This window comes from Notolepis coatsorum (assembly GCF_963971535.1).
Source record: "Notolepis coatsorum genome assembly, chromosome: 9".
Taxonomy (NCBI): domain Eukaryota; kingdom Metazoa; phylum Chordata; class Actinopteri; order Aulopiformes; family Paralepididae; genus Notolepis; species Notolepis coatsorum.
In genome coordinates this window covers 33,065,299-33,088,388 of record NC_140173.1, presented here as the reverse complement: position 1 = coordinate 33,088,388, position 23,090 = coordinate 33,065,299, and the positions used below count along the sequence as shown (strand labels likewise).

Here is a 23,090-nt window from a genome sequence, read left to right as displayed (position 1 = left end):
GTTTACATCAGGGTCCCCCATTTTCAATTCATATAGACATTTATGACATACACAACATACATGACATTTATGGCATAGGGACATATAGGTATTTAGTACTAGTACTAGTGTGTAGTGTGGAGGCCCCTAGTCGCGTTATTTCTAAACCTAGCCGCATTTCTGGCAAGACGCTCTCTGATTGGCCGATGCCTGTTTCTACACTGGTTAAGCTTAGGCACTCGTTCGAAGTTGGTTAAGGTTAGAGTTTGTCTTAGAGCGTGACGGGCTGACGGCAAGTTCTTTTGACGGTTAAGCTTAGGCACTCTTTCGAAGTTGGTTAAGGTTAGAGTTTGTCTTAGAGCATGGCGATAGAACGCCAGGTAGTTTGCAGGCTGTTTGACGAGGAAATGGGCAAAGACACAGCTCGTCACGCGATTGGGCAAACATGTCAGTGGCCAATCAGAGAGCGTCAGTCAGTGCCAATCATTCAGTGTCACAGTATGACATCGATCTCCAAAATAAGAAAAAAAAAATAAATAAAATGTGGGGCTTCTAGTGACGAGGGGCCTCCAAAAATGTTTAAAATAAAAGTTAAAAAAAAATAAACAAATATTTGGGGCCTCTAGTGACGAGGGGCCTCCAAAAGAAAAGAAAAGAAAAGTAAAAAAAAAATAATAATAATTTGGGGCCTCTAGTGACGAGGGGCCTCCAAAAGGCCTCGTGTGATGAGCGGCCTCCAAAAAAATTTATAATAAAAGTTAAAAAAAAATAAAAATAAAAGCTGGGGCCTCTTGTGACGAGGGGCCTCCAAAAGGCCTCTAGTGACGAGTGGCCTCAAAAAATAAAAAATTAAAGTTAAAAAAAAATAAAAAAAATGTGGGGCCTCTAGTGACAAGGGGCCTCAAAAAATTTTTTTTTTTTTTTTTTTTTTTTTTTTTTGAGGCCCCTCATCACTCGAGGCCCACGGGCCGCGGCCCGGTCGGCCCGGTCGTTAATCCGGCCCTGCATAGGCTACATGGCAGTGAGATGCATTGTTCTTGTATGCTCTCGTATTATTGTTATAGTATACTATTGTCAAGAAGGAAGTACATTCTTTTCAATTGTGGCTTTAATTCGTATAGCCGAGAAGCAGTCTCCTATCAGCTTCATTAATCCCGACCCATTTTAGCCACAGCATAACTGGACTACTGTAAATAAAATAGCCTATAACATTATAAAGGATATGGCTATAGCAGGGGTTCCCTTTCTTCCCCGAGCCCCACGATTCCTTGGAGACATATGATATATAGGCTATACATGGGTCCGTCAGCGAGGAGATTTAGCCATTTGAGAATAGGCTATTATGGCCAAACAAGGGCCAATAGCCTATAAATATTATTAAATGTTTTCATAAGCGTAAAGATACAAGGACAACAGTTATATTAACACATTCCCTGCCACGCTTATATCCATCAATGTTTGATCACTGCCACCAGTCTAAGCCTATGGAGATGTTTACCTTCTTTGCAGGGCTATAACTTTTTAAATTGTATTGCTAAATTGACATTACTATGGCCCTATTGCTAAATTGACATTACTATGGCCCATTCAACATCGATTATCTATCGTTCAGGATGTAGGAACGTTTTACTTTTTCATTCATAGATTCATACGAAAATACGTCTAGAATATAAATATGTTTTTATCGTTTTCTGCAGTAATTCCTAGAACGTGAGATCTAGGCATAAACGCATATAGATTATCAACTACAGTTTGTTGGCGATACACGCTATATTAAAAATTTCAACGCGGATGAACGGGGGGGGGGGGGGTCGTTCATAATTCCGTGATCGTCAGTAAATGCTTTATGTAGTATGGGTCAGTGCATGTGAGCGGATCGGAGCGTGAGCGGCGCAGGGCGCGGAGCGGCCGGTTTTGACGTGAGCGAGGAGTGGGTTTTAAAATGAGTCTGCGCGACGTCCGGAGCGAGAGTTCTCCTCCGCTCCAATCCACTCCAGGCCGCTCACAGTGGTTTAACACTGATGTAATATATACATGCAGTACAATGCCAAAGCAACAGATGGCGATGTACAAACATGAAGGCCATTTTCAACCAATGAGAAGGGTGAACCTGTGATAGGCTAGCCTGTTCAGGCTTTGTCACTGTAGAGACGCCCACACTCACTCCAGTTAGAAAAAGTATCGACGCCAGACGTTAGCTTACATGCTAACGTTAATGGCAGCGACCATAGCATTGTGGCTCGGCTAGCCTATCATCGCTTAATAGAACTAGTGAATGGATAAACAACGTTATTTAACATTGCAGAATGGCTACAATTACAATGCGGCTCAATACAAACAATTGTTAAGGGGCCCAGGGGGTGTAGACTGTTGTAGTTTGAGCTAATTTACACCATGCTCCAAAAAAAAAAAAAAAAACTGCTGAGCGATCTGGCGCGGGGAGTGGGGAGCGCTCGATTCAAGGTGAGCGGGGAGCGAGCGGAGAGCGACTTGGGGGCGGGGTCAACATGAGCGATTAGCGGAGCGGACCAAGCTTTAAAGAGCGAAGAGCGGATTTCTCGGCCGCGCCGATCCGCTCACGTGGCCTGGTATGGGTGATATATTGATCAGAGCAGTTTGCATGGATAATAATAAACAAACGCGCAGAAAATGACGTCAGCGTCCTCTTACTCCGTACTGGAGTAAAAAGATCCCACTTATTTGACGGCGATCTCCTAAATCCATTTCCGGTTTGTATAATCATAATAAACGCCCAAATCGTATCGATTATTCATGGCAGCGATCGCTACACACGGACGTGTGTCTACAGTCCCGCAACAATATGCGAGTGCCGGACGCATTTGCCAGATGCACCGGAGATCTCCAGAGATCCACTTCCGGTTGCAACTCGCCGATCATCCACCAGGCAGCAGTATTGAAGCGTTGCAGAGTTGTGCAGGCTCCCACTGCATCAGACCAGGCTCCGTGAGGGAATTATGAATAACATGTCGAAAAAATGAAATATGATCTCAATAACGTCGTACGCCATGGAATGGCAGAATTTGCATGAACTTGAAACACGTCGTAAGCCGTTTCCGGCGGTGGATGTGTTAACGATCAAGTTAGTTTACTGTATGCAGGTTTCGCGGGGGTCCGTGTGACATGTCTGTGCCATGCTGCGTTATGCGCAAATTACTGTTGCATAATGTAGGCTATGCATATATAATTTATATACACTGTAAGAAAAAAAGCTGCAAGAAAATGGTAAATGTCTGGCATCAATGGTTGCCAAATACTTACTGTCAAATTACAGTAAAAAAATCAAATACATTTACAGATTACAACCTTTATTTAATGGTTATTATTTTGATAAAAGGTAATTTACTGTATTTGTATGGCATTTACACTTAAAGTAGAAAAACAAAAGTAATCTGTAAAATAATACAGTGAATTTCCTGTGAAAAAACATTTATTTTTTACAGTGTAGGCTATACCTAATACCGACATCAAAATTATATGCCTGTACAAATCGTATTAAACAAATCATATGCCTGTACAAATCATATTAAAAAATATAAAAAAAATGCAGGTAGAAGATTTACGGAAAATCCGTCACGATTTGGAATCAAATTGACGGAGTACTTTAATCCCTGGGTATTAATCGAACGAAACGAAAAAAGGCAGTCATATTCCAGCATGGTTATTAATGACACCAACGGCAAACAGTGGTTAACGGTCTTTATTAGTGTTTGCGCTGCCCAGGCAGCAATGGTCTTTAGGAAGTTAATAGATATCATATCCGACATCACCGTCTGTCAGCCTGTCTCGTATTTCTCGCGTTTCATTACCGTATATGGTTAATTAGAGGCGGTTCTATATGCAAATACTTAAAATCATGCACGAGCACGGAGCATAGGACAAGTGGCATTTATCAACACGGAGTACTTGCAGGTGTGCGTAGGACCTGTGTACGCACGTTTGATAAATCCCGATTTTTCTGTGCGTAGAGACATTCTAAATTCTGTGCTTAAGAACGAAAATAGAACACTTTCTAAGCATTGTTGATAAATGAGGGCCTGACCTCCCAAAACAAACTAGTGAGACTCCTGCACAACCTTCACTTTAGGACTCACCTAACGCCAGCTCACTTTATCAGTCTGGGATGGCTCAGGGTTGAGGAAAGAGTACACCAGCTTAAAATGCTTCTGGTACTCAAAGAAACGGTCCCCAAGTACCTAGTAAATTATTTTAATAAAGTAAGTGATGTCCACAAATACGCCACAAGAGAAAAACGCATTATTTTACTCTGCTATTGTGATGTGGAATGCCCTGCCAACATCCCTTAAACTCTTGAACTCCCCTCTCGGATTTAAATCTGCCCTAAAATCATGGCTCAGCAGAAACTCAAATTGGTCTTAATTTGGTTTTTATCTCTTTTATCACAAGTGTTTGTGGTTTTTTAATTTCTTTTAACATTAGTTGACTTTATGAGTTTTCAGGTTAGGTGTTTTTGTACTTGCATTTAGGGTGTCCTGTCTGTGTACATGTTCTTTCGTGTTTTTCGTGCCTTTTTATGTTCTATGTAAATGGTCCACAATGGAAACAAGCCTATGGCTTTATTGTGTCCTATCCATTTGACCAGCGTTTGACATTGTTGTTTCAAATGTTGTTTTACTGTTGTGTCAAGTATTCAATTAATCAATCAAACCACAACCATCAGTAGGAAATAGGGCTGAGGGTCCAAAAGGCTGAACAATCCCTTCAATTTAGGGGTAAGCCGGAGCACCACTCACCGGGGTGTAAAAAGTACCCAGAAATTATACTTAAGTGAAAGTATGGGTACCGTCTCAAAATCATACTCAAGTAAAAGTCAGAGTATCTGGCTAAAAACACACTTGAGTCAAAGTAAAAAAGTTTCTACTTTTAAATGTACTTAAGTACTAAAAAGTAAAAGTAAAAACTTTTTTTCTGACTGTCTATTCTTCTGATAGCACGTGTTTAATCAAAGATCCCTGCTTTCTAGTCTTGCACAAGGACCAATCAGCATGGGCATGGGCGGGTTAATTTTCCATTGATGGGGATTTGATTGGCTGTTTTTAAATAAAGTGTGGCCGCAGGATTAATAACATTAACGTTAGTTTGGCCAGAGAAACAAATATACAAATTAAAATGGTTGGACCTGCGAGATTTGTACTTTGTACTTTGTAGGTCTGCATTTTAAATGTAAGGAGTAAAAAGTATGTTTTTTTTCTCTGAAATGTAATTAAGTAAAAGTAAAATAATACAAACCTAATAATACTCAAGTAAAGTACAAATCCCCCAAAACAGTACTTAAGTATGGTAACAAAGTACAATTACTGAAGTACTATACACCCCCACTCACCACCCAGTTGGGCCACTGTCCCTCTGGCATGTTGTCCAACCAGAGGTGGACCAGGTGTTGAACCCACAGGCCGCTGGCACTCTGGGGCAGATCCAGCAGGTAGAAGTTGAAGGGGAAGTCGCTCTCCTTCACCTGCGGAGTGCCGTAGTACATCATTGTCTTCTCCACCTCCTGGTAGTCGTACGACTCCGTCACCATGAACCTAGAGGCGGGGGGCAGGGGTGATGACACAGCAGTGAGTAGTAGAGCAGGTGTACAAAATTATTAATAATCGATGCGTCGTAACTCGTGATGCATCAATATGAATGTGGGAACTTAATACTATAGCCAACACAGTCTACAGTCTAACTGAAACATGAATAATATCAAAACGGAAAACACACCATACATGTATTTGTAAATATGTAAAATAAAAGACCGCCTACCTCCGGTCAATGGTCTCTAACTACACACCCTCAAGACCCCTACGCTCTGCATCTTCTGGCCGCCTCAGACCTACTCCTATCCAAGCTCCGGGAGGGTCATCAAAGAGAAGCCGCCTATTCTCAGTCCTTGCCCCACAATGGTGGAATGAACTACCCACCCCAGTTAGGACAGCGGAATCCCGTCCAATCTTTCGCGGTCGACTAAAGACTCACTTCTTCAACCATTATCTGAAATGATAATAATAAAAAAATAATAAAAGAATAAATAAATAAAAATCTAACCCTGACTAACCTTACTGTCATGCACTTGTCCTAATAAACGAACCTACACTGTAACACGCAACACTTTGATAAACATTGTTACTCAGCTGATAGAGTTGTACCCTTCTTGCTGTCTTGTCGTACAGAACTTGTAAGTTGCTTTGGATAAAAGCGTCAGCTAAATGACTAAATGTAAATGTAAAAAGATATGTTCCATGTATCACCACGCTGTTACCTGTATCACCACTCTGTTCAGTTGCTATCGCATGCACTTATCTGTGTTTCATCACGCATATGAGTGCATGCTTACCAACTGTTTCGCCTGTTTTATTGCAACACTACTATCACCGACATCTAAGAAGGGAGATCCGCCCTTGAACGGCCCTTCTAAGGTTTCTCTCCTCCACATTGCCTGTAGTGCATTTTTTCCTATTGCTTGGTTTTAGTGAGTTTTTCCTTACCTTCGCGTGGGGGTATGTCTGGGAGTGTTGCATTTATTTAAAAAATTTTGGACTTTATGGTGTTTTTGTGTTGTTCTTGATTTATCGTGAAGTTTCTTCTTGACTTGTTTAAAGAAGACGTGTCCGGCCCATGGGGACATTAACCTGTATCTCCACTCTGTTACCTGTATCTCCACTCTGTTACCTGTATCTCCACTCTGTTACCTGTATCTCCCACTCTGTTACCTGTATCTCCCACTATGTTACCTCCACTCTGTTACCTGTATCTCCACTCTGTTACCTGTATATCCACTCTGTTACCTGTATCTCCACTCTGTTACCTGTATCTCCCACTCTGTTACCTGTATCTCCCACTCTGTTACCTGTATCTGTTACCTGTATCTCCACTCTGTTACCTGTATCTCCACTCTGTTACCTGTATCTGTTACCTGTATCTCCACTCTGTTACCTGTATCTCCACTCTGTTACCTGTATCTCCCACTCTGTTACCTGTATCCCCACTCTGTTACCTGTATCTCCACTCTGTTACCTGTATCTGTTACCTGTATCTCCACTATGTTACCTGTATCTCCACTCTGTTACCTCTATCTCCCACTCTGTTACCTGTATCTCCCACTCTGTTACCTGTATCTCCACTCTGTTACCTGTATCTCCACTCTGTTACCTGTATCTCCACTCTGTTACCTGTATCTGTTACCTGTATCTCCACTCTGTTACCTGTATCTGTTACCTGTATCTCTACTCTGTTACCTGTATCTCCACTCTGTTACCTGTATCTCCACTCTGTTACCTGTATCTGTTACCTGTATCTCCACTCTGTTACCTGTATCTCCACTCTGTTACCTGTATCTGTTACCTGTATCTCCACTATGTTACCTGTATCTCCACTCTGTTACCTGTATCTCCACTCTGTTACCTGTATCTCCACTCTGTTACCTCTATCTCCCACTCTGTTACCTGTATCTCCCACTCTGTTACCTTTATATCCCACTCTGTTACCTGTATCTCCCACTCTGTTACCTGTATCTCCCACTCTGTTACCTGTATCTCCACTCTGTTACCTGTATCTCCCACTCTGTTACCTGTATCCCCACTCTGTTACCTGTATCTCCACTCTGTTACCTGTATCTGTTACCTGTATCTCCACTATGTTACCTGTATCTCCACTCTGTTACCTCTATCTCCCACTCTGTTACCTGTATCTCCACTCTGTTACCTGTATCTCCACTCTGTTACCTGTATCTCCACTCTGTTACCTGTATCTGTTACCTGTATCTCCACTCTGTTACCTGTATCTGTTACCTGTATCTCTACTCTGTTACCTGTATCTCCACTCTGTTACCTGTATCTCCACTCTGTTACCTGTATCTGTTACCTGTATCTCCACTCTGTTACCTGTATCTCCACTCTGTTACCTGTATCTGTTACCTGTATCTCCACTATGTTACCTGTATCTCCACTCTGTTACCTGTATCTCCACTCTGTTACCTGTATCTCCACTCTGTTACCTCTATCTCCCACTCTGTTACCTGTATCTCCCACTCTGTTACCTTTATATCCCACTCTGTTACCTGTATCTCCCACTCTGTTACCTGTATCTCCCACTCTGTTACCTGTATCTCCACTCTGTTACCTGTATCTCCACTCTGTTACCTGTATCTCCACTCTGTTACCTGTATCTATTACCTGTATCTCCACTCTGTTACCTGTATCTCCACTCTGTTACCTGTATCTCCCACTCTGTTACCTGTATCTCCACTCTGTTACCTGTATCTCCACTATGTTACCTGTATCTGTTACCTGTATCTCCCACTCTGTTACCTGTATCTCCACTCTGTTACCTGTATCTCCACTCTGTTACCTGTATCTCCACTCTGTTACCTGTATCTTCCACTCTGTTACCTGTATCTCCACTCTGTTACCTGTATCTTCCACTCTGTTACCTGTATCTCCACTCTGTTACCTGTATCTCCACTCTGTTACCTGTATCTCCCACTCTGTTACCAGTATATGTTACCTGTATCTCCCACTCTGTTACCTGTATCTGTTACCTGTATCTCCACTCTGTTACCTGTATCTGTTACTTGTATCTCCACTCTGTTACCTGTATCTCCCACTCTGTTACCTGTATCTGTTACCTGTATCTCCACTCTGTTACCTGTATCTCCACTCTGTTACCTGTATCTCCACTCTGTTACCTGTATCTCCCACTCTGTTACCTGTATCTGTTACCTGTATCTCCCACTCTGTTACCTGTATCTCCACTCTGGTACCTGTATCTCCACTCTGTTACCTGTATCTCCCACTCTGTTACCTGTATCTCCCACTCTGTTACCTGTATCTGTTACCTGTATCTCCACTCTGTTACCTGTATCTCCCACTCTGTTACCTGTATCTGTTACCTGTATCTCCACTCTGTTACCTGTATCTCCACTCTGTTACCTGTATCTCCACTCTGTTACCTGTATCTCCCACTCTGTTACCTGTATCTGTTACCTGTATCTCCCACTCTACCTGTATCTCCACTCTGTTACCTGTATCTCCACTCTGTTACCTGTATCTCCACTCTGTTACCTGTATCTCCCACTCTGTTACCTGTATCTCCACTCTGTTACCTGTATCTCCACTCTGTTACCTGTATCTCCCACTCTATTACCTGTATCTCCACTCTGTTACCTGTATCTGTTACCTGTATCTCCACTCTGTTACCTGTATCGCCCACTCTGTTACCTGTATCTCCACTCTGTTACCTGTATCTGTTACCTGTATCTCCAGTATGTTACCTGTATCTGTTACCTGTATCTCCACTCTGTTACCTGTATCTCCACTCTGTTACCTGTATCTCCACTCTGTTACATGTATCTCCACTCTGTTACCTGTATCTCCACTCTGTTACCTATATCTCCACTCTGTTACCTGTATCTCCCACTCTGTTACCTGTATCTCCACTCTGTTACCTGTATCTCCCACTCTGTTACCTGTATCTCCACTCTGTTACCTGTATCTCCACTATGTTACCTGTATCTGTTACCTGTATCTCCACTCTGTTACCTGTATCTCCACTCTGTTACATGTATCTGTTACCTGTATCTCCACTCTGTTACCTGTATCTCCACTCTGTTACCTGTATCTGTTACCTGTATCTCCCACTCTGTTACCTGTATCTCCACTCTGTTACCTGTATCTCCACTCTGTTACCTGTATCTCCACTCTGTTACCTGTATCTCCCACTCTGTTACCTGTATCTCCCACTCTGTTACCTGTATCTCCCACTCTGTTACCTGTATCTCCACTATGTTACCTGTATCTCCACTCTGTTACCTGCATCTCCACTCTGTTACCTGTATCTGTTACCTGTATCTCCCACTCTGTTACCTGTATCTCCACTCTGTTACCTGTATCTCCACTCTGTTACCTGTATCTGTTACCTGTATCTCCACTCTGTTACCTGTATCTCCACTCTGTTACCTGTATCTGTTACCTGTATCTCCACTCTGTTACATGTATCTCCACTCTGTTACCTGTATCTCCACTCTGTTACCTATATCTCCACTCTGTTACCTGTATCTCCCACTCTGTTACCTGTATCTCCACTCTGTTACCTGTATCTCCCACTCTGTTACCTGTATCTCCACTCTGTTACCTGTATCTCCACTCTGTTACCTGTATCTCCACTATGTTACCTGTATCTGTTACCTGTATCTCCACTCTGTTACCTGTATCTCCACTCTGTTACATGTATCTGTCACCTGTATCTCCACTCTGTTACCTGTATCTCCACTCTGTTACCTGTATCTGTTACCTGTATCTCCCACTCTGTTACCTGTATCTCCACTCTGTTACCTGTATCTCCACTCTGTTACCTGTATCTCCACTCTGTTACCTGTATCTCCCACTCTGTTACCTGTATCTCCCACTCTGTTACCTGTATCTCCCACTCTGTTACCTGTATCTCCACTCTGTTACATGTATCTCCACTCTGTTACCTGCATCTCCACTCTGTTACCTGTATCTGTTACCTGTATCTCCCACTCTGTTACCTGTATCTCCACTCTGTTACCTGTATCTCCACTCTGTTACCTGTATCTGTTACCTGTATCTCCACTCTGTTACCTGTATATCCACTCTGTTACCTGTATCTCCACTCTGTTACCTGTATCTGTTACCTGTATCTCCACTCTGTTACCTGTATCTCCACTCTGTTACCTTTATCTCCCACTCTGTTACCTGTATCTGCACTCTGTTACCTGTATCTGTTACCTGTATCTCCACTCTGTTACCTGTATCTCCACTCTGTTACCTGTATCTCTCACTCTGTTACCTGTATCTCCACTCTGTTACCTGTATCTCCCACTCTGTTACCTGTATCTCCCACTCTGTTACCTGTATCTCCCACTCTGTTACCTGTATCTCCCACTCTGTTACCTGTATCTCCACTCTGTTACCTGTATCTCCACTCTGTTACCTGTATCTCCCACTATGTTACCTGTATCTCCACTCTGTTACCTGTATCTCCACTCTGTTACCTGTATCTCCACTCTGTTACCTGGATCTCCACTCTGTTACCTGGATCTCCACTCTGTTATCTTTATCTCCCACTCTGTTACCTGTATCTGCACTCTGTTACCTGTATCTGTTACCTGTATCTCCACTCTGTTACCTGTATCTCCACTCTGTTACCTGTATCTCCCACTCTGTTACCTGTATCTCCACTCTGTTACCTGTATCTCCCACTCTGTTACCTGTATCTCCCACTCTGTTACCTGTATCTCCCACTCTGTTACCTGTATCTCCCACTCTGTTACCTGTATCTCCACTCTGTTACCTGTATCTCCACTCTGTTACCTGTATCTCCCACTATGTTACCTGTATCTCCACTCTGTTACCTGTATCTCCACTCTGTTACCTGTATCTCCACTCTGCTGTATCTCCACTCTGTTACCTGTATCTCCACTCTGTTACCTGTATCTCCACTCTGTTACCTGTATCTCCACTCTGTTACCTGTATATCCACTCTGTTACCTGTATCTCCACTCTGTTACCTGTATCTCCACTCTGTTACCTGGATCTCCACTCTGTTACCTGGATCTCCACTCTGTTACCTGTATCTCCCCGGCTCGCGGCTGAACAGGTCCATCTCGGCCCTCCAGCCCCTCAGCAGGTCATGCAGACCCAGTTGAGAGGTGGTGTAGTCGTGGTAGAGGAGGTCCCACTCTGAGGTCATGGACTTCTACAGTTAGAGAGGAAAAGTAAACCAGGAGTAAAAGACAGGCAGATTAAACGTGTGGGTGAGTGTGTCTCAACATCTACATGATCTCTTTGAATTCTACTAGATTTTGGATGTAGGTACGGGGACACGGCTGTCCGTTAAAACATCCTTGGACAAAGTTCCCAGTGCATTCAGTATTTGAAACCCAATTGCCCACCGAGCTTGATTTAAAATGTACTCTCTTGGGGCGCTCTAGTAGCACACCATGTATCGCGCTGCGTCGCGAAGCGGCCGTCCCGGGTTCGCTTCCCACTCCCGGTGACTCCCATTTGTCGCATTTATTCCCCCTCTTCTCCCGTTCATCCTCTCCTCATCTGTCGGGCATGTCTGACCATGAAAAAGCGATAAACGCTAAAAAATAAATCTTGAATTTTTTTTTACTCTCTTCAGTGTTAATTTCAGCTATTTTAAATTTTAGTTTTAGTCTTAGTTATGTCTCAAATTCTCTTTTTTCATTTTCATCATATTTAGTCACCTTTATCTATTTTTCTTTTAGTCAAGTTTTAGTCAACTACAGGTCTGAGCATTTTCGTTTTAGTCTCGCACTTTTTTGTTTAGTCTCGCCACTCAGTTACAGCCTCATAAGTTGGCGTGAGCTTTTTCTAAACAAAAACCTTTCACTACCACACTACAGAAGGTTAACCTTTCACTACCACACTACAGAAGGTTAACCCTTTCACTGCGACAATACAGAATGTTAACCCTTTCACTGCCACATGACAAAGTGTTAACCCTTTCACAACCACACTACAGAAGGTTAACCCTTTTACTACCACACTAGACGGTTAACCTTCTCTAGTGTGGTAGTGAAAGGTTAACCGTCTCTAGTGTGGTAGTGAAATGGTTAACCTTCTGTAGTGTGGTAGTGAAAGGTTAACCTTCTATAGTGTGGTAGTGAAAGTGGTAGTGAAAGGGTTAACCGTCTAGTGTGGTAGTGAAAGGTTAACAGTCTGTAGTGTGGTAGTGAAAGGGTTAACCATCTAGTGTGGTAGTGAAAGGGTTAATGCAGCCACAGCCTGTTGGAGTAGCAGCTGAAACACGCTGGAAGCAGAAGGGATGCAGAAAGGACACTGAACCCATGTTCAAGAGCCCGTCGGTCTGGATGTTCAAGAGCCAGTCGGTCTGGATGTTCAAGAGCCCGTCGGTCTGGATCTTCAAGAGCCTGTCGGTCTGGATGTTCAAGAGCCCATCGGTCTGGATGTTCAAGAGCCAGTCGGTCTGAATGTTCAAGAGCCAGTCGATCTGGATGTTCAAGAGCCAGTCTGTCTGAATGTTCAAGAGCCAGTCGGTCTGGATGTTCAAGAGCCAGTCGGTCTGGATGTTCAAGAGCCAGTCGGTCTGGATGTTCAAGAGCCCGTTGGTCTGGCTGTTCAAGAGCCAGTCGGTCTGGATGTTCAAGAGCCAGTCGGTCTGGATGTTCAAGAGCCAGTCGGTCTGGATGTTCAAGAGCCAGTCGGTCTGGATGTTCAAGAGCCAGTCGGTCTGGATGTTCAAGAGCCAGTCGGTCTGGATGTTCAAGAGCCCGTCGGTCTGGATGTTCAAGAGCCAGTCGGTCTGGATGTTCAAGAGCCAGTCGGTCTGGCTGTTCAAGAGCCAGTTGGTCTGGATGTTCAAGAGCCCATCGGTCTGGATGTTCATGGACGCTGCTGTCCAGACTGCAGCGCCAGACTCCATAGAAACACAGTATAGACCTGTTCGCCGTTTACAAACACACCGTGTTCGAGCCAATCAGCAATACCAACTGAGTCACGTGACTAAGTTACCCCGGACCTGCGCAAGCTGCTGCGCTACTCTATGGACAATGGGGCTCTATGGAGAAACAGTGACTCCCCTGACTAAAAGTTGTTTCAAACTTGTTGCCAAATCAGCATGGCTGTGAGTGTGAGTCTTTCACCTGTTTACATATCCGGCTTTGGCATGGATTGATTGTTTAGATCGCTAGCATGGCTAACAAATGCCAGGATTAGGTTCCTTTCTGCTCCGGGGATGCGCGCCGCACACTGACTCTGACGTATAAAGTGAACAGGTCTATAGAGACAGAGATTCACTCTCTGTGGCCCCAGGATACAGTCAACCACCCCACGCATCCAATCATTCTGCTCCCACTTACCATCTGTTTCAGGGGCCAGTAAGTATACTAGTCAGTCTGGACAGAAGACTACAGTCGTCACTAGTAGATAAAACAGTAGGTCAACAGCCAGTAAGTCTGGGAGTCACAGTGTAAATCACTGAAGCAGTCAAATCTCTCTCTTAATCTAACTGGAATGCTGTAGCAGCCAGTCGATGGAAAACAGACGGGTCTGTCTGGGTGTAATGCTGCAGCAGTCTGTAAATCCCACTGATTTGTTAATCCAGTGAAACATGCCTAATCTCTGCCGTCTCGTACGGACATTAGGAACGTTCAGTGTGGAACAATGCTTTTATGTGACAAGCGGGAGCAGCGTGGAACCAAGCAGCGAACTGAGTGAACCCAGGCCACCCGAGAGAGGAGTCATTGGCTACCTCGATTCGATTCGTAAAATTTTTTATACATTTTCTATCAGTTAATTCCCCCCAAAAATTTGAATACACAAATGTGGCTGGGGGAACTGATTCACTCAGCATGAATGGACTATAGGTTGATAAAAACAATACACACAAAAAAATACCTTTTTTAATTTTTTTTTAAATATATATATATTTTTTATTTCGATTAATTTAAGATTATAATCGATTCTAACATATTCAAATCGATGCATCGATTCTAACACATTAGAATCGATGCATTTCGATTAATTGATGCATCGTTACACCCCTACTACCGTGTTATATAAAGATGGACCAGTGGAACGTCAAAGATAAGATAAGATAAAATAAGATATTCCTTTATTGATCCCCTTGGGGATCAGGAGGGGCGATAGGAGGTACAGGTTGTAAAAACAAGCAGTGTAAACAATATAACAAATCAATATAATTAACTAGCTAACTAACTGAAATATACAGTATTCACATAAGGTGCAGTATGCATAAGGTAGTGTTATTGTCCTTTTTAGGTTCCTAGTAGTGATGGCCGCTGGTATGAAGGACTGGCCGAGGCGGTTAGTTGGATAGACAGAAGGATAGGGGACCTTCCAAGGTTAACATGTATGCACCCTAACCCTAACCCCAAATAGGTATGCACCCTAACCCTAAAGAGGTATGCACCCTAACCCTAAGATGGTATGCACCCTAACCCTAACCCTAAAATGATATGCAGCCTAACCTTAAGATGGTATGTTCTAGCCTATGTCCATTGGCTACCGGTACAGTATAGAATTTATTTTAAAGTTCTCCTGTTTGTTTTTAAAGCTCTAAACGGACAGGCAGGCCCCCTGCTACATCACAGACCTCATGACCCCCTACAGACCTCATGACCCCTGCTACATCACAGACCTCATGACCCCCTACAGACCTCATGACCCCTGCTACATCACAGACCTCATGACCCCCTACAGACCTCATGACCCCTGCTACATCACAGACCTCATGACCCCCTACAGACCTCATGACCCCTGCTACATCACAGACCTCATGACCCCTGCTACATCACAGACCTCATGACCCCTCCTACATCACAGACCTCATGACCCCTCCTACATCACAGACCTCATCACCCCCTGCTACATTACAGACCTCATGACCCCTCCTACATCACAGACCTCATGACCCCTGCTACATCACAGACCTCATGACCCCTCCTACATCACAGACCTCATGACCCCCTACAGACCTCATGACCCCTGCTACATCACAGACCTCATGACCCCTCCTACATCACAGACCTCATGACCCCTCCTACATCACAGACCTCATGACCCCTCCTACATCACAGACCTCATGACCCCTGCTACATCACAGACCTCATGACCCCTCCTACATCACAGAACTCATGACCCCTGCTACATCACAGACCTCATCACCCCCTGCTACATCACAGACCTCATGACCCCTGCTATATCACAGACCTCATGACCCCTGCTACATCACAGACCTCATGACCCCTGCTACATCACAGACCTCATGACCCCTGCTACATCACAGACCTCATCACCCCCTACAGACCTCATGACCCCTGCTACATCACAGACCTCATCACCCCCTACAGACCTCATGACCCCTCCTACATCACAGACCTCATGACCCCTGCTACATCACAGACCTCATGACCCCTGCTACATCACAGACCTCATGACCCCTCCTACATCACAGACCTCATGACCCCTGCTACATCACAGACCTCATCACCCCCTACAGACCTCATGACCCCTCCTACATCACAGACCTCATGACCCCTGCTACATCACAGACCTCATGACCCCCTACAGACCTCATGACCCCTGCTACATCACAGACCTCATGACCCCTCCTACATCACAGAACTCATGACCCCTCCTACATCACAGACCTCATCACCCCCTGCTATATCACAGACCTCATGACCCCTGCTACATCACAGACCTCATCACCCCCTACAGACCTCATGACCCCTCCTACATCACAGACCTCATGACCCCTGCTACATCACAGACCTCATGACCCCTGCTACATCACAGACCTCATCACCCCCTACAGACCTCATGACCCCTGCTACATCACAGACCTCATCACCCCCTACAGACCTCATGACCCCTCCTACATCACAGACCTCATGACCCCTGCTACATCACAGACCTCATGACCCCTCCTACATCACAGACCTCATGACCCCTGCTACATCACAGACCTCATCACCCCCTACAGACCTCATGACCCCTCCTATATCACAGACCTCATGACCCCTCCTACATCACAGACCTCATGACCCCTGCTACATCACAGACCTCATGACCCCTGCTACATCACAGACCTCATCACCCCCTACAGACCTCATGACCCCTGCTACATCACAGACCTCATCACCCCCTACAGACCTCATGACCCCTCCTACATCACAGACCTCATGACCCCTGCTACATCACAGACCTCATGACCCCTGCTACATCACAGACCTCATGACCCCTCCTACATCACAGACCTCATGACCCCTGCTACATCACAGACCTCATCACCCCCTACAGACCTCATGACCCCTCCTACATCACAGACCTCATGACCCCTGCTACATCACAGACCTCATGACCCCCTACAGACCTCATGACCCCTGCTACATCACAGACCTCATGACCCCTGCTACATCACAGACCTCATGACCCCCTACAGACCTCATGACACATGCTACATCACAGACCTCATGACACCTGCTACATCACAGACCTCATGACCCCTCCTACATCACAGACCTCATGACCCCTCCTACATCACAGACCTCATGACCCCTCCTACATCACAGACCTCATGACCCCCTACAGACCTCATGACCCCTGCTACATCACAGACCTCATGACCCCTCCTACATCACAGAACTCATGACCCCTCCTACATCACAGACCTCATCACCCCCTGCTATATCACAGACCTCATGACCCCTGCTACATCACAGACCTCATCACCCCCTACAGACCTCATGACCCCTCCTACATCACAGACCTCATGACCCCTGCTACATCACAGACCTCATGACCCCTGCTACATCACAGACCTCATGACCCCCTACAGACCTCATGACCCCTGCTACATCACAGACCTCATGACCCCTGCTACATCACAGACCTCATGACACCTGCTACATCACAGACCTCATGACACCTGCTACATCACAGACCTCATGACACCTGCTACATCACAGACCTCATGACCCCCTCCTACATCACAGACCTCATGACCCCTGCTACATCACAGACCTCATGACCCCCTACAGACCTCATGACCCCTGCTACATCACAGACCTCATGACCCCCTACAGACCTCATGACCCCTGCTACATCACAGACCTCATCACCCCCTACAGACCTCATGACCCCTCCTACATCACAGACCTCATGACCCCTGCTACATCACAGACCTCATGACCCCTCCTACATCACAGACCTCATGACCCCTCCTACATCACAGACCTCATGACCCCTGCTACATCACAGACCTCATGACACCTGCTACATCACAGACCTCATGACCCCTCCTACATCACAGACCTCATGACCCCCTCCTACATCACAGACCTCATGACCCCTGCTACATCACAGACCTCATGACCCCTCCTACATCACAGACCTCATGACCCCCTCCTACATCACAGACCTCATGACCCCTGCTACATCACAGACCTCATGACCCCTCCTACATCACAGACCTCATGACCCCTGCTACATCACAGACCTCATGACCCCTGCTACATCACAGACCTCATGACCCCTGCTACATCACAGACCTCATGACCCCTGCTACATCACAGACCTCATGACCCCTGCTACATCACAGACCTCATGACCCCTGCTACATCACAGACCTCATGACCCCTGCTACATCACAGACCTCATGACCCCTGCTACATCACAGACCTCATGACCCCTGCTACATCACAGACCTCATGACCCCTGCTACATCACAGACCTCATGACCCCTCCTACATCACAGACCTCATGACCCCTGCTACATCACAGACCTCATGACCCCCTACAGACCTCATGACCCCTGCTACATCACAGACCTCATCACCCCCTACAGACCGCATCACCCCCTGCTACATCACAGACCTCATCACCCCCTCCTACATCACAGACCTCATGACCCCCTACAGACCTCATCACCCCTGCTACATCACAGACCTCATGACCCCCTACAGACCTCATGACCCCTGCTACATCACAGACCTCATGACCCCCTACAGACCTCATGACCCCCTCCTACATCACAGACCTCATCACCCCCTCCTACATCACAGACCTCATGACCCCTCCTACATCACAGACCTCATGACCCCCTCCTACATCACATACCTCATGACCCCTGCTACATCACAGACCTCATGACCCCTCCTACATCACAGACCTCATGACCCCTCCTACATCACAGACCTCATCACCCCCTACTACATCACAGACCTCATGACCCCTGCTACATCACAGACCTCATGACCCCTCCTACATCACAGACCTCATGACCCCTGCTACATCACAGACCTCATGACCCCTACAGACCTCATGACCCCTCCTACATCACAGACCTCATCACCCCCTGCTACATCACAGACCTCATGACCCCCTCCTACATCACAGACCTCATGACCCCCTTTTACATCACAGACCTCATGACCCCTACAGACCTCATGACCCCTCCTACATCACAGACCTCATGACCCCTACAGACCTCATGACCCCCTGCTCCACCACCAGGTGACCTCATGACCCCCAGGTGACCTCATTATGACCCCCTGCTCCACCACCAGGTGACCTCATCATGACCCCTGCTCCACCACCAGGTGACCTCATCATGACCCCTGCTCCACCACCAGGTGACCTCATGACTAGGGGTGTAACGATCGATTTGAATATGTTAGAATCGATTATAATATAAATTAATCTAAATTAAAAAAAATAAAAGATTTTTTTTTTTTTTTTTTTGCATGTATTGTTTTTATTGACCTATAGTCCATTCATGCTGAGTGAATCAGTTCCCCCAGCCACATTTGTGTATTCAAATTTTTTTAGGGAATTAAATGATAGAAAATGAATAGAAAATTCATCTAAAATTATTCGAATCGAATCAAATGAAGAGATTTCATGATGCCTGAATAATCATAATCGAATCGAATCGTTGTGAGGTTGCATCGTTACACCCCTACTCATGACCCCCTGCTCCACCCCCAGGTCCCTCAGGTCGGCTGACTTGGGGCTCCTGGTCGTCCCGCGTTGTAAATGTAAGCTCAGGGGTAACCATGCCTTTGCTGTTGCAGCCCCCAGACTGTGGAACAATACCCCCCAGATCTGCCCCATATGTTTATTCCTCAAGCCCGAGGGGTCCGGCACCGGACCCACAATGCCATCACGCCATAAATCCATCTCTACAGAATGTATGAATTAATGTTGCGTTCTTTTTCCAAATGTATATTTTCAGCAATACGTTTGTTTACCAATGGTTTAAAGTGTTATTAGATTTGGCCCGATCCATAGATGTGTGACTTGGCCATAATAAGGTAATTTATAGGCCTGATATTCTATATTCTATAATCATATTTCAAATTGCATGTGTCCGGATGGCAGAATTCAGTACTGTCTCTACAAAATCCCCTGTTTAATCATCTTCCCTTTATTCATTTGCTTAGATTTTCTGTACACATGATCTCAAGAAGGTGCTGAATGAGCTCGGTGGCAATATTTCATGTCTGGTAATTTTTTGCATGGTGTTATTCACCGTCAAAGATGAAAAAAGAAAAGAGAAGAAAAGAAAATGCATATTCTCCTTTGGTTCATCACAATTTACTCAAGCCTAGTAACAGACACAATATTTCTGACACTGAGAATACATTCCCTGAAGTCCATAGACGTCCCTAGATACCAATAATATGCACATGGACCTTGTAGAAGTGGAGCAATCTTCCATTTACTTAGGTATGTATTTTTAGGTGGATTTTCAGAAAATAGGGCTCAGGCTTAACTCGATCAGCGCCAGAGGGATATGTCTAGTGTGTGGTTAAAAGGCCAGGGCCCTCATTTATCAACGTGGCGTATGCACAGATATGTGCGTAACCCGTGCGTACGATAATTTCTAAGCAAAGTGTGGGATTTATCAATTTGAACTTGTGCTTGACTTTGTGCGTATATTTAAGCACAGGTCGGACCATGCGTAGCTGGCGCCGGTGGTAGAATATTTTTACAACGTGGAAATAAGCACTGACTGCGCTCCGCGTAACTCAACTCGTTATTATTTTGCGCATATATTGCAGAAATACGGGAACGCTTTGATTATATTTAAAAGGCTTTGCCATTGTTAAACGTAATAAGTGGAACCCCGAAGCTGTAAGCAGAATACAAGTCATATGAACACCCACGATATAGTGTTCTTCCCCCTTCCTATAAGAAAGAATAAAAAACGCATTGCAACGAGAACAGACTGAGGTTATTTGTTGAGTGTATGTGTATACAAAACCCTTGCAATAAATGTGTCTTAAATGAATGAAAAGCATACATGCTCTGGACACAGAGCATATATCGTGTGGGTGATATCATGACTTGTATTCTGCTTACAGAATTTCACTTATTTAGTTTTACAATGTCAAAGCCTAAATCAAAATGTTCCCGTATTTCTGCAATCTATGCGCAAAATAATAACGAGTTGAGTTCTAACAAAGAATGTATTACATGCTGGTATGCTGATAGAGTAAACTATTATATGAATATGAATAGGAATATGATATAAGGTATACACTGGTCCGTCCGCGAGGTGCATTGTGCTATTATATATGCGCAAGTTACTGTTGCATAATGTAGGCTATGGCTGCTATTATTATGTAATTCATATAGGCTACCTAATAGTATATGATTTTTAGAGGCATCTATTTTGTTGTCGGTATTAGGCTAATACCGACAACAACAGGGGGGGACCCTGATGTAAACAAGACAAACATCTTTCTCAGGTCTGCATCCCCTTAACAATTGTGTGTATTGAGCCGTACTGTATTGTACCCATTCTGCAATCTGTTAAATAAAGTTTTCATTCATTCATTCATTCAAAATAGATGCCTCTAGAAATCATATTAAATCGAACACAACTAATAAAGGCATTCATATTACAGCACGGTTATAATGACACACCACCAACGCCAAACAGTGGTCAACGAACGGTCTTTATTAGTATTTTGAGCTGTCCAGGCAGAATTGCAGCAATGGTCTTAGGGAGCCGTTGATATCTGACATCACCGTGTACAAGTCAGCCTTTTATTTATCCCATAATACCGGTTGTGTCTTCTTGGTTCGACAGCGCCTCAGTGAACAATCTCCTGTGAAGTTTCTCAGAGTTCCGCTCGGGTCAGTCCATTATTTCAGATCCCATGGGGGGTGTTTCATGACCATATATGGATAATCATGCACGAGCATTGACGGTAGAACAAAGAGGTATTTATCAACACGGAGGAGCGTAGGACCTGTGTACGCACGGTTGATAAATCCCAATATTTCTGTGCGTGCACACATTCTAAATTCTGTGCTTACGTATGAAAATAGAATACTTTCTAAGAAAAATTTATAAATGAGGGCCCAGCATTCTAAAGTATAGGAATACGTGGCGGTGTTTGCAGGGCTATAACTATATTATATATTATAGCTATGGATACAGTACTATGGCCCATTTGACATCGAGTATCTATCGTTCAATATGTGAAAAAAAATGCATTTGTCATCCAATACATACGCTTTATACCGTGGTGAATATAAGTATGGTTTTAGAGCGGTCTAGGGTAATTCATGGGAGGCTGGTAATAGCCCCCAGCGTATATTATACTAAATGCATTGGCGTTCCGTCCCTACACATGCTACAATTAAAAAATCAAATGCATATGATAGGTATTATGTTCCATCATGAATGCATGAAAGGGTGGAGGGGGTAGTATCGTAATAGGAGATAGGGGTTTACCTTAACCCATATATCTAAGCTACTCTGCGTTGTGTTCTGTAATGACCCTAAAACCTATTACTAGATAAGACCCACGGTCTGTAGGACGGCCCAGGAGCAGGAAATCAATGAGAAAAGGAGAGGGTTCTATTTCCCAGATCTGTTTTATTTCAAAGTCCAAAAGTGAACAAGAATTGTCTGGTTCAATGGAAAAGGAATGTGCAATAATATCAATGAATTCAAGCACTATGCCGCTTGTCATTAATATTAGTCTAATCAAAAGTAATATCTTCAATGGAGCCTTGGTGGTGGAGCGTCGTTGATTGTTGATTTATTTGTTGCCAGGAGACAGAAAGATGGTATTCTCGTGCAGCGTCTCCAGGCAGGCCTCCCTCCATCCAGCTTTGTGCATAGAATGTTTCCAGAAGCTCCTCTGTCCATCTCTCCTGTGCATGGGATGGTTTCAAACGGCGTGTGTGTCCTGTCTATCCTGCAGGCTATTTTTAAAGAGTAAACTCCTCCTCTCGAATACGCTAGATTAATACATCAGAGGGAAGTGTCTCTACATCCTGATTGGCTAAAACATCTCGCGGCCATTTTAGATTTTTGAGTCAGCGGCCATCTGGGTAAAAAAGAGGCAGTCCTCTATTTTTAAGGACTAACTAATACTTTTGGAGTTTTTTGTATTCAAAGTATTCAACATCTAATTTGACCAACTAATAGATAAGAAATTAATTATGACTATACTTTAATACTGGGTGTAAGTTCTTTCCTGGTTTTAATTGGTACTTAGGAACTTTATTTAGCCCTATTTATCGTTTTTAACAAAG

At 44.5% G+C, this 23,090-nt stretch overlaps 1 protein-coding gene across 1 annotated transcript in view; it reads right to left on the bottom strand.

The window, feature by feature from the left end:
- Positions 1 to 23,090, bottom strand: part of slc3a1 (solute carrier family 3 member 1) — a gene marked incomplete at its 3' end in the record, with an annotated part of 47,120 nt that overhangs the window by 7,326 nt on the left and 16,704 nt on the right. The window contains exons 6-7 of the mRNA XM_084321214.1: positions 11,591 to 11,718; positions 5,342 to 5,543 (exon numbers count right to left, since the gene is read on the bottom strand). Coding sequence (XP_084177340.1) covers positions 5,342 to 5,543; positions 11,591 to 11,718 — 330 coding nt within the window. The remainder of the gene's footprint in view (positions 1 to 5,341; positions 5,544 to 11,590; positions 11,719 to 23,090) is intronic.